Source organism: Agelaius phoeniceus, chromosome 2 (genome assembly GCF_051311805.1).
Source record: "Agelaius phoeniceus isolate bAgePho1 chromosome 2, bAgePho1.hap1, whole genome shotgun sequence".
Taxonomy (NCBI): Eukaryota; Metazoa; Chordata; class Aves; order Passeriformes; family Icteridae; genus Agelaius; species Agelaius phoeniceus.
The window spans coordinates 51,747,603-51,764,880 of NC_135266.1; the positions used below are offsets into that span (position 1 = coordinate 51,747,603).

At 35.4% G+C, this 17,278-nt stretch overlaps 1 protein-coding gene across 2 annotated transcripts in view; it reads right to left on the bottom strand.

Annotated features, from left to right (window-relative positions):
• PIBF1 (progesterone immunomodulatory binding factor 1) overlaps positions 1 to 17,278 on the bottom strand; it is a 106,296-nt gene that overhangs the window by 37,877 nt on the left and 51,141 nt on the right. For both annotated transcript variants that reach the window (XM_077173616.1, XM_054655026.2), the window contains exons 11-12: positions 4,938 to 5,103; positions 1,508 to 1,658 (exon numbers count right to left, since the gene is read on the bottom strand). In XM_077173616.1, coding sequence (XP_077029731.1) covers positions 1,508 to 1,658; positions 4,938 to 5,103 — 317 coding nt within the window. The remainder of the gene's footprint in view (positions 1 to 1,507; positions 1,659 to 4,937; positions 5,104 to 17,278) is intronic.

Consider the following 17,278-nt stretch of genomic DNA (forward strand, 5'->3'; position numbering starts at 1 on the left):
ATCTATCTTCTCCTTCAAAGTGTTTATTAAAAAAATTACTTTTTTTCTTCTGTTTTCCCTAATATACTAGACTTAACTAGTATTAGTCTTAACTTTCTATATCAAATACACTGAATTAGCAAGTTCAGTATTAAAGAGAAAGTATATTGAAATAATATTAAGCTATGACTCCTTTTTTTCTCCAAGGAAATCAGAAAATAAAGTCACTATATTTTAAAATAACAGTTCATTTGGAAACTTTCCTTTCTTTAGCATTCTGCAGCATAGAATGTAAATTGTAATTAAAATAGATATTTAAGAAGAAGTTAAGAATGATCTGGCAAAAAACTTAACTGCTGTCCCAAGATGCGTCAGAAAACGTAAACCAATGTAAACAAAAACCAGTGTTCTGAACTCTACTTTCTCCTTGAAGAAAATGAAGGTAAGGTCCAAAAATTCTGTGTTAATACATAAATACTCCTTAGGCAGGTATATATATATATATACACACACACTCTTCAAAAAATGCATTACTGACTAAAATAGAAGCGTGTATACAGCAAACATGCTTATGGTCAGACTGGAACTTTTGGGTACTCAGGCCATTCTAAGTACAGGCTGCAGTGGATAAAATGAATAAAGCATGGGCAGTCTGGTCACTAACATTACTACATCTTGATAATGCACACTTTACCAGACACTACTGTGTATATATAAAGCTTATGCAATAATCTTCTATACTTTATAAATTGTGACTATTTTTTGAAGGAGGAAGAAGGAGAAAAGGAGAAGATGACAGCTGAATTAGTCTGAAATTTTAGAATATCCTACTCTGTCTACACACTGGCTAAAAGATTTCAAGATTAGAGTCAGAGTTTCAAATTAGAAATTAATTGCTTTGTGGATTGATTTAGGCTAAGAACCAAAAAGAGATTTTACACAAATTTTGCTGTGTTTGGGAAAATTTTAATTTTTGCAAATGAGAGACAAAAATTTTCAAGAGTAATCAGGTAAGAATTTAATCCATGGTTTAGTACTTGGAACAGACTGAGCTGCCACAAGCAACTACTTAATGTCTAATTGTTATTAATTCAACAGAAGGAAGAGGTTTTTTCCTCCTTCCAATTAGTTAAAAAATTCACATTAATCACTGTAATGAAATACAAAACCTGTATTTGCCTGTCAACAAAGAGGGCTCTCTGACATTTAAAATATACTAAAATAATGGACAAATGCTAAAGAATGTATCTAACTATAATGGATAATTAGAATAAGGAAAAGAGAAATGACTGAATATTGAGCTGATTTTCAATAAGCACAAACTTAAACATACGGATGTTTGATACATATTTACAGGTACACTTAGAAACCTGCCATTAATATTTTCTATCAAAATAATTACTGCCTTTTACTTGTCAGGCATAACAAAGAAGAATGACAGGCACTGTAATTCTTTCCAAGTCATGAGAAAAATGATATTGTAATGCCAGAAACACCTACAGATAAAACAACTTGTAACAGAACTTACTTTCTGCTGTCTGCAGTATTATCTCATCAAGCTCTTTTTCAAGCTTTTCGTAAGTATCTAGTCTCGCTTGAAACTCAGAATTCTGTGTTTGAAGTTCAATAATGCGGGTTTCACTAGAAGACTGAAGACTGTAAAACTCCTTTGTAAGCACCTGTGAGAATGAATAATGGAAAGATCAGGGATTCAGCATTACAGTGATTTTTGAAAGAGGCAAAATACATGTAAAATGTGTACTGGTATGATAGTAAATATTTGATGTAAGTTTTGAACAGCAAAGATTTAAGTAATTTAAAAAGCAGTTATTATTTCAATAATATTATCTTGCAAAGATTAAACTCTCAGATCTCAGGCCTATCTGCTGAGGCCTTATTAATTCTAAGAAGCTGTCTGAAAAAGCTAAAAGAATTTTAAAGGAAACTTAGGAAAAGACAGGTAACATCTAAAAAAAATTACACACAGCAGTCAAAATAGCATAAAGGCAATAATTTTTGTTGCTTTAACTGGATTCTGATTTCAGTCATCAATTTATGAAGATTCCTTTGCAGAATACAAATTCAAAAATTTGCCATTAAAGCCATACCAGTCTTATTACTTACTTATTAATAAAAGGTAATATGCTATCAACATTCAAGACTTATGTAAATACTTAATCCACTAAGCTTAAACAAAACACTCTCATATTCAAAATGAAAAGCTATGAAGGCCTGTATAATAATTTAAGTTTGATAAAGTGCTTGATAATAGGAAAAAACATGGACCAAATAAACACACCAAACTGGAATAAGAAAGTCCTTGATATGTAAAGTAGCAATCTACATACTTTGCAGAAAAATCCCACCAAAACAGGTAAAGTAATAACGAAGTGGTACTGCTGTGAAATTTCATACTAACTTCCAAGTAAAAATCACAAACATTCAGAATGACAACTGAATATAGATTTGCAGGTACAGAAATATATGCACAGTGTGCAGAGCAGTAATACCAGAGTCACTGTCGAAACCACGAAAGAATTCACAATGCTTAGAGACACAAGCCACTTGAATATGAAAAGTTCAGTCCAGTGTCACAGAAGAAATAAATGTATATGTTAAAAATGGGCAACATAAAAACCATCTGTTTCCTAGGTTAGCAAGAGAAACTACTCTATGCCCTAAATAAAAGCAAGAGTTAGTCCAGAAAGCTGTAGTTGAGCCACAAGATACCAGTGCCTACACTATTGATAAAGACTAATGTCCTGTAATGGTAAGGAAAAAACCTTAGTACATTAATGCTATATATAAGAGAGAAAATTTAAAAAACCCAAGAATTCAGTCAAAAGGAACAAAAAATAAAAGCTTCAGACATCAAATATTTAAATTCTGCAAGAATATTTCTTAATGAAAGAGCACTTAAGTGCATATTTCTAAATGAAAGAATTTAAAAGTGTCTCTCTAAAGAGAAAAACAAGTGCCAAAAGCGTCAGTAGAATTGAATGCCAAATATTTGAGTTATTGTCAGATCAAAAAATTTCCACAAAGAAAATGAAAATATAACTCAAATTGAACTACATTGTCTAAGTTTAGACATGTCTGTGCAATTAAAAATTTATTTAGCAACCTCTAAGTATAGCAAAACTGGCACTCCCAGTGCTTGTGACCACAACTAACCCCATCAGCCAGGATCTGAATGTCCTGATACGGACAAAACAAGAAATTACAGTCTATCTGAAGCTCTCTAATTCTGTTGCCACTCTGTAGTTCCTTTTCATAAACAACTTAGCCAGGTTTAGCACTAGAAATGTGGGGATCTGAAGATTGGCATCCTTTCCCCAAAAAACAAAGGCTGCCATACAAATAATTTTCTTCTGTCCTTTCCAGTTTGTATCCTGACATTTCTTTGAAACATACACTACCAATCTCATTTAATCTCATAACTAGGACTCTGTGATATTTTTTTGGGACTAAATTTGGACAGGTGAAGAAATGTGGTTTTAAAGTAATTGTTCTCTTGGCATACTCACATTTCCAAGATTAAAATAAGTGAACAGTGTGTTTTAAAGATGATAAATTCTAAGCTTGTAGAGATGAAGAGGCCCAAGTGGTTAAAGCCCACATAAACAGGTGCATTGGCTGCAGGTGCCCAGGCTGTGTCCTTCAGCCAAAGGTGCTGCACCTCAAGGAAACTGTATTTAATAAAGCACAAAAATGGTGCATGGCAGTGAGAAGTGAGGGGAAAAAAGTGAGAGAGCGCCACGTTGCTGACACTGAGGTGACATGAGGAGGGGAGGAGGTGCTCCAGCTGCCACAGCATGGAGCTCTGAAGCCCATGGTGGAGCAGGTTGCTTGCCTGCAGACCATGAAAGACCATACCAAAGCAGATGGCCACACTGCAGCCCATAGAAGACCCCATACTGGAGCAGGTGGACATCCCCAGAAGGTACCGCAACCTGCGGAGAGCCCAGATAGGAGGGAGAGTTTCTCCTGAAGGAAGCTGCAGGACATAGAGGATCCACAGGAGCAGGATAAAAAAGTGTGAGGAGGAAACTCCTCCTGAGAGGCGCTGTTATGGACTGACTTGAGCCCCTATTTCCCATCCCTCCCTGCACTGCACTGGAAGGGGGAGGTACAAGAGTCAGAAATGAGGGAGGGAAATAAAAATAAAAGAGAACAGGGTGGGCAAAGATGTTTTACTTTTTGTCTTTGTTTCTCACCATCCATCCTGTGTCAATGGGTAATAGGTGAAATTAGTTTTCCCCAGGTCAAGTCTGTTTTGCCCATGATGATAATTGGCAAGTGATGTCCCTATCTTTATATCAACCCATGCTCTTTATAAGCTTATTCACCCCACTCCCATCCTCTTCAGGAGGAGGAAAGAGTGACTGGGTGGGTGTCTGGCATCCCACCAAGGTAACCCATCATGCTAGGACTAGCAAGGTTAGGTCTTTTCAATGCTGTATACACCATGCTCACCTTGACTTTTTTAGCTGTGAAAAATTTATTCCAGAAATTGTATAGCAATAAAAAATATTTTATTATTTTATTATGTAACAATACTATTACAGATCCTAGTTGCAAATAATGACACTGAATTCACCATACTTTTTTTGGTGAAACTGTCTTCTCTCCCTACAATTCTTACACAGACTGACATAAGCAGCTCTGTGATACAAGCAGATAAATAAACCCCATATGAATGAGGTTCTGTCTTTAATATCTTTCCATGAGAGATTGTTTTGCTTTTTCCTCTCCCTGTGATCTTGTGTTCCATTAAACTGATCAAACATAGTAAGCTTTGTCATTTGACTCTGCTTCTGTGTCATTTGACCACTATTTGGTGGAGATACTAATTCAGCCATGCCATGTTGTTACTTTTTCTCCAAGCTTTTCCACTTTACATTCAAATTGAAAACAACTATGTAATGCCCTGTAAAGTGTCTCTTTATATAACATACCTCCAACTTTCTCTGGTATTTCTCACATTCCATTTGGCACTGTGAAAGATTCTTAGCTGTTTCTTGTTGCATGAGTTGAACATGTTCAGTTTCAAAGGACTTTAACTTACTTTGGTGAAGAAGTTCAGCAACTTTGCTTTCTGTGCCAAGCTGCATTTGTCTATACCTAAAAGAAAAATGAAAAAAAAAAGCTTTGAAAATTCAAAAATAAGCAAAGTTGGAATATATTCTAGTTCTGTTCACCACAAATATAAATTTCAAAAACTAATACAGTATTTTGTAGACCTTAATAAGTATTAGTATGTAACTACTGTAACCTGTATTTGACACAGCATTAGGAAAATTCAATATTATAATGGCAATACAACACAGTAGGTGGAAAACTCTGTCAATGGCTTTTCTAAATACGTTGTTAATGCAGAATCAAATGACAATGACTTTACAGCATATCTTATTTTCCTTATTCTTAAGGAGTTAGATCAATGTGAATCTACTTGGTAGACAAATGCATGCACTGAAGTGTTTTCATTGGAGAGACACTAATGAAATTTTGTCCTCCCTCTTTACCACCATGTGTTACATGTGATAGGGAGAAGTGGCATTAGACATCAGTGATATCAGTGGTGCACCCTTTGAGACATATGGGTATCAGCTACACTGCTTTTTCCATACCCAAAGATATAAAGAAAAGTCAGAACACAATGGTGTAATTATTTCCACAGTCACTCAGAATCAGAGATCCTTCTCAAAAAACAGAAATGAAGTATAATTTTTAGAAAATCACTATAAGGTATTTAAAAGGAAAAATAGTATTCCACTTAGAAGCAGACTTCATCTATTTTTCTTCATTCATTCTACTTAACAGGTAATCTCAAAAATAAGATTTCACAAAAGTTTGCTGATAGAATACTATAACATTAGATAGATTAAAATATAGGTGATGTGAACAACAGGAGAAAATCTAATGAATCTTTGCATTAAATAACATATGAAATTCAAAAGAGATATATGCAAAGTAAATCACAGGTTTTAAAAAAGCTTCTTACCATATACATAAAATGATGAACACCTAGCTGACTGTTTTAATTCATAAGTGAGATCTTGGGATTTATTGTACTTGAAAAAACCATTAAAACTTTGGTTCAGTTTTAAATAATGGTAAAAACAAACATTTTGGAAACTGCTGTGGAAGAAATAAATAATACAGAACTCACTGTGTAGCTTGGCAATTCCATGTTGTTGCCTGCATTACTGAATGCTGACAACCATTCTAGCACTTCACCTCACAAGGAACAGAAGTGTCAAAGCATCAGAGAAGGGTAGGAAGGGTTACCTCTGACATGCAGCAACATCACACACCACACAATTGCACTGTGTGGAATAAAGCACCTAAGCAAGCTAGGACCCTACAGCTTGGAAAAGAGATGGCATAAGGAAAAGGAAGGAATAAGGGGCTTGTCACATCATGAGAATGGAGAATGGAGATAGGAATCAACTGTATTTTCCAGCAGATGAATGAGAAGTCATCTAACGATGCAGAATGAGAACAAATATAAATTGCTCTTCATGCATGAAAGCTGTGGAATTCCTTACCATAAGATGCTGTGGATGCTAAAAAATAACACTTATTTGAGAGAATACTGAGCAACTTGCAGCAGAGAAGTCCTTTGAGAACCATTAAATGCAAGATGGTACTTCTCACTCTGAAGCCACTTCCCAACAAATTGCAGGATTGCCAGATAAACCTTTACTCTAACCCAGCATGGCTGTTGTGTTAGCTGTCATCTGTCAAATAACAGTTGCAACACAATTCCACCCTATTTAGCACCTAACCTTTAGGTGGGATGGAGAGTGTTTAACAAAACCAAGGGGATTACTTCAAATATTTTCCCTGAGGATTTCAGATGTAGGAATGTTTCTAAGGCACAAAGAGAGAATAATTTTCACTGGAATTAATTTGAACAGAACAAACAGGTGTCATTATGATGTCCCTGATAATCGCTCTGTAGACAGCCATCTATGTATAAATAGTCCAATGCATGAATAAGATTGTTTCCTCACTGCATGAGCAGAGCTTGGAAGTTATGCATACTGAGCTCATCTAAAGTTTTTCTTTTAAAAACAATTTTTTTTTTTAATAGCATGACATTTGTTCTCAAACAGAGTTATGGCACTCTAGCTGCTAAATGCCAGTTACCTATCGACTACTTCAGTCATTTTTGCTTAGGGATGCTTTTCCAGTGCTGATATTTTCATCACTGTTTTCTAACTACATTTTCCTGTTTCCATTTTACCACACAAAAAAATTTCAGCACTCTAGAATTCTCCACACTTTGCACACAAGGGGCTGCAGACATGACACTAAATCTGTCTTGGTTTACACATTGTTTATAATCCTGGGAAGAATGCTTTGGTCCAAAATAGTTAAGTCTTAATGAAGATACATGTCATTCAGCCAACAATGCAATGAAACACACAAATTTAATTTAATTATTAGTTATATTTATTGACTTCCAACAACAAATTCACACCTTCAACACAAAACAAACAACAATGCCTTCCTGTACACAGCCTCAGACCTTCAACCACTGAGCTTCAATGACCTGCACTGTACTGAGCTGGCACACTGGAAATACGCATGAACAGAGGCAATCCATACTGCTCTGGATTAGTACTTGCTGGAGAAGTCTGTAGTTCTCTGATGATTCAATCAACTGAGTGCTTTCAGAGCATGCTTCTCTACCCAATTATGAGCAGTAATTTCAGAAAGAAGTTTTATCCTTTGTTTTGGAAATTTGAAGTAGCTTACATGAGCATGATCTTGCCAGTTTTTCACTGACAAGGTTATGATGGGTCAGTTTTCCTTTAACCTTACTACACTGTTGATCTCACCAGTAACTCCTTCACCACAGCACCATTCAGAGTTTCTTTGTCATATTTGCTTTTACTTGGCCAAATAATATCTCTGCTTTCTTGGCTACTATTTCAGCCCAAGTGTGTGTGCATGTGTGTACAGAGTCATGTAACACAATGTGCTGAAATACATTCCTTTATCTGCCTAGATGGTCTCTGAGGGAAAACAAAACAAAAAAAAAAGAACAAACCAAAACCACCCTATGCTTTAATACTACTATTATGGAAAAAAACAAACAGTGGAATGCGGGTCTGCAGGATTCTTCTCCATGAAGAAATTTTAGCAAACTTGATATAATGAAAGAGTAGAGTTTTTAGTCTCACAGAAGAATGAGGGCTGGGAATCAAAGAGAAATAACAGATTGAGCTAATGAAAAAAATTTCACATGTAAGAATCATCTAGAATGAGTTCTCCATTCCTTTATGTCTCTCTGACATTAGGTTGACCAGTCAATGATGCCTGAAGCTTGCTAATGCAGTGATATAATGTTTATAAAAAATTATTACTAGAGTAAAGGAGAAGAGGGAATACTCAGAGAGGGACTTGAAGTCTCTTTTGTTAGGTTTGAAAGATTTTTTAATCAGATAAGCTTGTTTTTCAAGTAGTGGATAATGATATAATAACATGTCAAAATATGTATACCAGAGAGCAAACAGAAAGATTTAATGGTAAAATCATGCAGTCTGGATACTGAAGAAAATATGGCAACCAAGTCTTTTTGAATGGAGGAACTATAAACTGCCCACCTACAGAACCTGAGATGTACAGCGGTACTCCTTAAAAAGGTAATTGAACAATTGTACATTAGAAGACAATAAATTTGTAAAATTTATTGACAAATCCTAGTACTAAACTTGTTGAAAAGAAACAATGCCAAGCAAGTAAATAAAAATAATGCATCTTACAAAGAAAGTCCTACCAGAATGATATAACATGAAAATCTAATTTTACAATTTTATAATTTTGTAAACCAGATTATACCAACCTAAAGCTTTGTGGGATATATTTCAGAATTATTTTCCAGTTTAAAAATGGAAAAAAACCCCTGTATGTTGTGAAATCACACGGAGTCCACAGTTGGGTCAGTTCCAGATCTAAGATCTTTAAGGCAATTAGAATATACACTCATATTTGTACAAATGTCTGTGCTTTGGTTCAGTGCCAAATTTGCAAAGAAACTTAAAGACATTTCCTCCCTAACCTGTCCTCTTGCAAACCTCCTACTTCCAGCCCCGACATGCCCCCTCGTGCTCCTCACCTTCTCCTTCTCTGTCCCAGCACCAGCCCAGACATCTCTTGAATTCCAATTCTATTTTCATTCTTTATTCCCAGGACATCTGTTTTTTTTCTTTTCTATGTTCATAGCCTCTTCAGCCTCCATTCCTATCTTATAGCCCTTCTGGATTTCTCTCTACTCCTCTATCACTCTTGTAGTTTAGCATCCTTCCACAAATCCTATCCATTAATGCATTAATTGGCATCCTTCCTCAAATCCTACCCATCCATACCTCTTGCAATTTGAGGTTCAAATCCCAGTTTAACTTTCTCACCTTCTGCAACTGAGTCTGCCTGTTCAGGCCTCCTCACTTCCAAAGTGCCCCAACCTAAGTATAAAAGTACACAAATTAATTTTCCTTACTCTCCTTTATGCTAACTGGAGTCACAGAAGGAATAACAGTGGTCTAGAAAGACCTCAATCAAATTCAGTCTGTCACAGACTGCACAAATCCTGTCCATACATGCAGCAAACTGCCAGACCCCAGTTCAAACAAGGCTACACAAAGGATCTTGATTCCACTGGCTCTCTTTTTGATCCTTGGTACTAAAAACTGGTTGCGTTATTTCTGAACAATCAAAAATTTCCCATGATTTGTGTTCACATGCTACTCACTAAATAATTAAAAATCTAAGAACTTGGATCTTTAGTTTTCAAATGCTTTCATTGTTCAGCTTTTGCAGCACTCAGATGAAGTCTGATTAGTCATGTATCTGGCTGATTTCACAAAATGAAAGTCTGTTTCAATATTTACTGGAAAATGGGTAAGAAATCTGTCATTCATTTTAAAATACATATTTTATGAAGTTTTTATACCAACTTTATAGGCATTTTCAGTTTTTTGTAGTATTTATTACTTCATTCATGTCAATGAAATACATTAAACTATTTCTAAGCTGGTGTAAAATAACAATGCACTTCGTAACAACAGATTTAAATACTTCCAATAACAACAAAAGCTCTGAGTATAATGATTAAACACCAGATGAAACATGTCATTTACAAACTGTTTAAGCAATGAAAAATTTGTTTGTTGAAATAATTTTCACTTAAAATTTGTTTTTCCCAAACAACATGCTGAGATTTTTTTTCAGTAAAATATTCCTGGTTCAGGTTGTAATTAAAAAAAAATAAATCCAGAAACACATAGCTTAGACACTAAAGGGTAAACTTGATTTAACATTCAAGTTCTTACCAGATGTTACATTTGCTTCGTATCAAGTAATTAAGCATACAGTACTTTTGCATGTGGTTCAGTAAAATCTGAGAGAGAAAGCTTAGAAGCTTTGTTTAAAGCTGCTTGCTTCAAAGCAGATTTTTGTGTTTTGCAGCATCCTAAGCATTTATTTAGTATTGGCCTCTGATCCTCATTCTGTCAAAAAAAAACTTCCCCATTCTACTTTGCAGTTTATAGGAAATGCTAGTTTCAAACATCCACACTCAGCAAGATACACAGTTGGTTTCCACTCCTTGTAGCTTTGGGACACCTAAACCCAAAATCACTTATGCAATTAATAGGAGTTCTTCAAAATGTAGGACCCTTTGTACCCTAAGTAGACTAATGCCAGTGTACACTACACTACAAGAATGAAAGCCTTAAATGTATCTGCTGAATGATGCTGACTGACAGGGACAGAAATCCATCTTTGTTTCTCTTTCTCTGGACTATGCAACTGTGCTTTCTTTTATTTGACTCTCACTCTGTGAAATGTAAGATTCTCCCCTGCACAAAGACACAGCTTCAAGACTACTGGGCAGAGACCACTTCTGCCAAGCCTGTGCTTGGGAGTCATGCCCCAGTCATGAGAATTTCCTAATAAAACTTCACTAGGGAGTTTCCTCTCAATCCTGGAGCTCTGATGGGCATCAAATATAGCCTTTCACTTACTAAAAGTGCATTCTTTATTTTGGGCAACTGTAAAAAACTGAAGAGCAGCTCCTGTCATGCCTTTCTTACAAAAAATGAAGCAGGGTGCAATTGCTACTCTGCAATAACACAGTGCTGCCTCTGTATACTTAGTCTGCTCACTTAGACTGTAGGTTTTTTGGTTTAAATAAGCAGCATATTTATTGACTCTTCTGTTATTTGAGATGAAATAAATTGAATAAAATGTAAAAGATGCAATGAAATAAATGCAAAAGATATTCAAATAACCTAACTGAACTTTACCAGTATACATTCATTTATTAAGGATGTGACAGCATTCTTAACAAAAAGAAAGGGCCTGAAGAAAAGAGTGAGCATATAATAAAGGATGTGATATAATTTCACTGTTTCCTCCTCAAAACTTGTTTTGTTAGATACATAAATAGGAGAACAGTCACCTCAGGAATTTTTAGGAATCTAATGGTAGTTGCTTTTCTCTTTGCCTATACAAATTAGTCAAGATTCATAACCTTGTGTTCCCATTTATGTTTTTAGTGCTTAAAAATATAGAAGCATGAAACACATCGCTGGTCTGAGAATACCTACCAGATCAGGTATTTCAGAGATGTAGGCACAGCGATACCTAATTTGGGAATCCAAAAATGGAAATTACCACCTCACAAAATCCCTTGAATGAAGCTTCAAAATAGCCCAAAGAAAGATTAAAGATCCATCTTTTTCAAACAGGAAGGCTATGAAATGAGTTCTCTGAAGCCTAGTGAAGAGATACCAGAGGAAAGAGTTTCATAAATGTATCCTAAGTTCAGGACAATAATCCAAAAGGGAAACATAGCCAAGCTAAAGGGTGCAGGGATCAGCACCTCAAGCCAAAGTAAGTCAGAAGAAGCTGAAGAGTTCTATTGTTTCTGGCACAGCCTCAATACACTGCACAAAATTATCTTTTGCATCTGTGTGCACTAGCACATAAAATGGCAGAAGTTGTGGATCTTGGAAGTATGAGAAACATGCTGAACTGAGGTGGACCATACATCTGGACGAGCAGCAGAACAAGCATGATTAAATTTCCCATTGCCTAATCAACATCTTTGCTCAAACAAATAAAAACTTAATTTAAAAAAACCATCACTTTGAAGTGACAGATTGAAAAGGATCCCTGCAATGCAATATGATTTTGTCTATGGTACATATTTTAATCCAAGAGAAAGAACCCAAAGTACATTTATTAAAATCTCATTAAATCTTTAGTCATATTTTCTATGTATACTTTTCTCTGTTTGATTTATCATGGCATCCCAAACCATTTACTTTATTAAACCATTATTTTAATTTTCATTTCTTGGTTTACTTCATTCCTTGCAAAAAAAAAAGCCATGCTAATAAAAGCTGAATTTTGTACTAAATCAACAAAAAGTCAAGGAATAGTACAGAGACTTATCCCCCAGTAATGTATATTGATTAATGGGAAAATAATTACTTGAAATTGTAACTGTGAGAGGTTTTGATATGAGAAATATAAAACAGATCTGAATGAAGAAAAGGCCAGCAAGTTTCTTGATATTTAACATTAAGAAATGAAAGCATCAACTTTTAATATTTCTCTACACTAAGTTCCAAGTTTGTAGCATACATTTGGAATTGCCTGACTTGATAATTTTTTTCTGCTGTTCATAATAATTTTTTCAAGATACTGTACAATTTTGATAATGATTCCACAATTTACCTCCTTAAACCAAGTATTAGCTTTTCCAAAGATTCTACTATTTTACTATTATAGTACTTGTGTTTCTGGAAAATAATTGCAATTAATTGCTGTTGTAGCAGATAAAACAGACTTGAACAGATCTGATATTGGAAGCTACAAAAATTTTTCATTACATTATCATTACTGCACTACAAACATTACAAACATTGTTTTTTGGTGCTCAAGAAAATTAAGAGATTGGAGTCAACAGTTACAGAAAGACTCTGAGTCTGTTGTCTGAATTGATTTTTCCTCTTGGATAAAACATACAAAAATTTGTCTCTTTAAACTTTTCCCTCCCACTAGCCAGAGAGGTTATATTTAATCAAATATACAGTTAAATCAATATAAATGCTTTCTCGTATTTCTTGTGATTCCACATGGAGTGATTATTACTTGCTAGCCTAAATAGAATTAATTATTTCTGGAGGTATATGCTCCTGTTCCTCTGATTAAATAGATAATTCATTAAGATACTTTATATGTATATATGTACTTACCAAAAGATAATTACTGTATGATTTTTAATTCAAATAATGCAAAGAGGGAAAAAGTCAATGTCAAATGATTGACAGAACAGCAGTAACATAAATGACAAGAGCAGCAACTAAATGTCCCTCTCCTTTTAAGAAATAAAATCTAAAGGGCATTGCAACTACCAACTACAAGAAGAAGAAAAAATGTTTGGAATGCCATATACCTCCTTAAAACAGTCAAAAATAAACATACAAATATTTAAGTTCTTAATTCTGTAAATGTAACTTTTATGAAGTCAATAATATAAAAACTAAAATTCTGTTTTACTCCGTGATAAAAAAAATGGATGATCAGCAAGGAAAAAATTAGAAAAGGAAGCATTATCACTGCAGCTTCCTGGAAAAGGATAGGGTAAGAAATGAGAAGGTAGGGACAAATCTTTTGAGGTGGGGCTAACTGGAGACCACCAGACAGAGCTGGTAACTGCTGTGCCACCAGAGAGACTGCTTACTCCCCCTCCGTTTTCCCTACTGAGAGCTGAGCAGAATGGGTGAGAAGGTTAGGGTACAAACTGCCATAATTTAGCAAAGGATTGGTATGTCCTTTATATCACACACAACAGGTTTGATTTCCTGATAAGCAGAGTTCAAGGTACAGGCATACCTTGTTATCTTTCAAGGACATGTTCCTAAAAGTGCTACAGTTAGCAATGAGGGACAGCAAACTACCTTTTCCCCTAATAATTAACGTAATGGATGGTCTTGGTGCTTGCAATCATTTATAAGAGGTCAGCATATTGCTGTGCAATATTCCATTTATTCTTTAGTGAAATTACTCCTTAAAAATAAGATCTCAATAATACAAATACAAACCAATTATTAAATAATTGAGGTTGGATGGGATTTCAGGGGGTATCTAGTCCAACATCCTGTTCAGAACCAGGTCATCCATGAAATCAGACCAGGTTTTTCAAAGCTTTAGCTTCTGGGGTCTTGAAAACTCAAGGATGGAGACTGCTCACAGTAATGCTGTGAGTGAAAAAGATTTTCTTAAGACCAAGTCAGAATCTTCTGTTTTAACTGACAGTCTCTCATACCTCTTCCATGCCCTGCTGTGAAGGGCCTGGCTCCATCTTCCCAGTAACCTGTCCAGAGGCACTGGGGATACTGCTGTCAGGAACCTGAGAGATCAGGCTGAACACACCCCCCAGCCCCTCTCCTGGGGCAAGTGCTCCAGCCCTGACCATTCTGGTGGCTCTCCTCTACAGTCACTCCAGTTTATCACTACTTTGCTTGTATTGGATATCCTGAGACTGGACTTTTCTTGATGTCTTGACTATTGTCCTGATAATACAGCCCAGGATTTTGTAAGAGTATACTGTTGGCTAATACTGAGCTTGCTGTTTACAAAAAAACATTTGCTCCCTTCAAAAGACAAGAAGGATGAACCCACACAAGATAATCTGCATTTCCTTATAAGCAAATGAATGCTACATAAAAACTATTAATATATTAAAATTCACATACCAAAGACTGCTATAAATGTATTTCCAGCAGTTGTTTTAAACTAAGTATGATACTAGAAAAATACATGGCTTTCCATCTGTTTTACAGGAGCTTCCATTAAGCTGCCTGCAGGCCATCAGGCATGCTTCAGTGCAAAGCTCAGGGGAGCTTTTGTTAGAAGAGCAAAGGATGGAAAGACACAGTAATGGCAACAGCAGAGATGGGCACCAAAGGATACTAAAATGACTGACAGACAAGCAGTGAGTAGGGGAGCACAACTGGATCTGTCTTCTTTCAAATCTGAGATATGTAAAATGTCCTTTCCCAAGCAGTCACAGTAATTGGAACCACATTACCATTAACAGGAAAACAAAGAAGACAGTGTGAAGACCTCTCTTCATAAGCATGACTTAAAAACAAAAAAAGTTCATCAACTGCATTTCAGCTCTAGAGACAACTATCAAATAATAAAGTGTTACTGGCTGGTTTATTACAAGTCCTAAAGTGTAGATATTTCTGTGTGTCATTATCCAGAAATGAAACATATATTGGTTCTAAAAATTATTTTCCTGAACTGTACAAGTCTTTCAAATCAAACAGTCTTTGTAGGAACAGTAAACAGACAGACAATGTTATCAATAGCACAAGAGAAATGGAAGACATTTTTACAGCCCAAAACAAAAGGAACGAGCTACAGTCACCATATCCCTGCTTATAAGAGCTTGGAGTGGTAAATGAATCCTGAACAGATACATCACCAAAGTGCTTATGACACTAATGAAACAATCTCATTTCTCGTCATCTGCAAACATGAAAAAGGTCAAGTGAATCTAAGCTTTCTATAAAGCAGGCTATCCTAATAAATTCTTCAGTTATCAAATTATCCTATATTACCTGCTGAGGCATGTGAGAAATGAAAATACTTAAAAAATGCAGTAACTATTGTGAAAAATAATCAGTTAACTCCAAGCTGTCTCCATTCTTGAGCATATTTGCTTTCACAACATACTTTTCTGTATTTTATCTGTCATCTGATAATTTTAACAAAATTTTTATAGAAAGACCTAACTTTGCCTTTACAACTTAAGTTATTAATTTGAGAAGAGCAGTACTGTGAAAAGCAGTAGAAAATAAAGAAAACAAAATCTAGGACTGAACAGAAGAAGAGGAATCAGGGTTCATGAACTATTGGGATACTACAGGCTTTGCAATACAAGTTTCATGCATACATTCTAAGAAGAGTCTTAGATGTGCTAAAACCACTTTTCTCCTAAGTCACAAAAGGAAAAAGCACTGAAATTAATTTATTTTAGTGTATATCATTCTCATTCATAATCAAATTTTCTGTTTCTCTGCTTCCTCTGATTATGCCCAGTTCTCCTCCTTCTTCCTACATGTCTTTGTCCTATTTTTTCTATTTTCCTCCTATTTGCTCTGTTCTCTCTCACCATTTCAACAATTCCTTCTTTAGCTGAACTATCACAATCCCTGCAATAACCACAGCTAAGAAGTATAATTTTCCTTTTTCTTGTAGAGGACTTGAAAACAAATGTTTGTTCTTTTGGGTCTTTTCCCCTAATGGGACTTGTGGACAAAGACACTCCTGATTTCCAAGTATACCCTGTCCCAGCTGAGTAGCATATCAAAGTCAGCATCTTTTTATTGTGGAAGAAAGAGAAAACTCCTACTACTCTGTGTGTCCAGTGCTTTTAACATTTCATCCCTGTCATTATCCATTCTTTCTAGGAGCCCTAGAATGTGGCTCATCTATCATCCAACTAAGGAAGCACTGCAGATGCAATTCTTGTACTCACTGAAGAGCAAATGGTAAGTTTCTTCTGACATCTCATATTGTTAACATTAATTCCTTGATAAAGGAACCCATTAACTGAACAGTATGTTAAAATATGGCTTTAACCCTTTGTATTCTTAGGGTTTACAAGACTTCCACTGAATGGGGACCTAAATACTATAGAAAAAGTTAATTTCCTTTTAAAATTGGAAGAATGAACTGTTGAACTTCAGTCTGGCCATGCTATTTACCAGTTCTGTATGAATATTTAGGTCATGACTGAAAAACAGTCTAGTTACCACTGCACTTCAGCTAACCTTATTTTGTGTGATCTGCAATACTTTGTTTATTACAAGAGTGTTTCAGTAGGCGAAGGTGTTTAATATTTTTCCGAAGTAATTTAAACTGTATTCCACTCTGAGCTCCATTCTTAGCATTCCATTCTTCTGCTGTTAAAGTCTGAACCAGGCTAGAACCAGACTTAAGGCTTAATCTGAAACTCCTTAATAGGCTAATACCTCAATTTGCCTTAATTCAAAATGGAGTCATCTGTCAGAAAACAAGAAAATCTGCACACTGTCAGCTGTTCTTGGAGATGCAGTGTTTGTATGTACATGACACTAAAGCATGCTTGTCTTAGCAATACTAATGGGATACACAGTCTAATACTTTCACTACTGTTATCTAAGTGGGCTTGAGTTTGGCCCATATTTTCACTTCTTTCCAATCTCAGAATTCCTGGTAATCA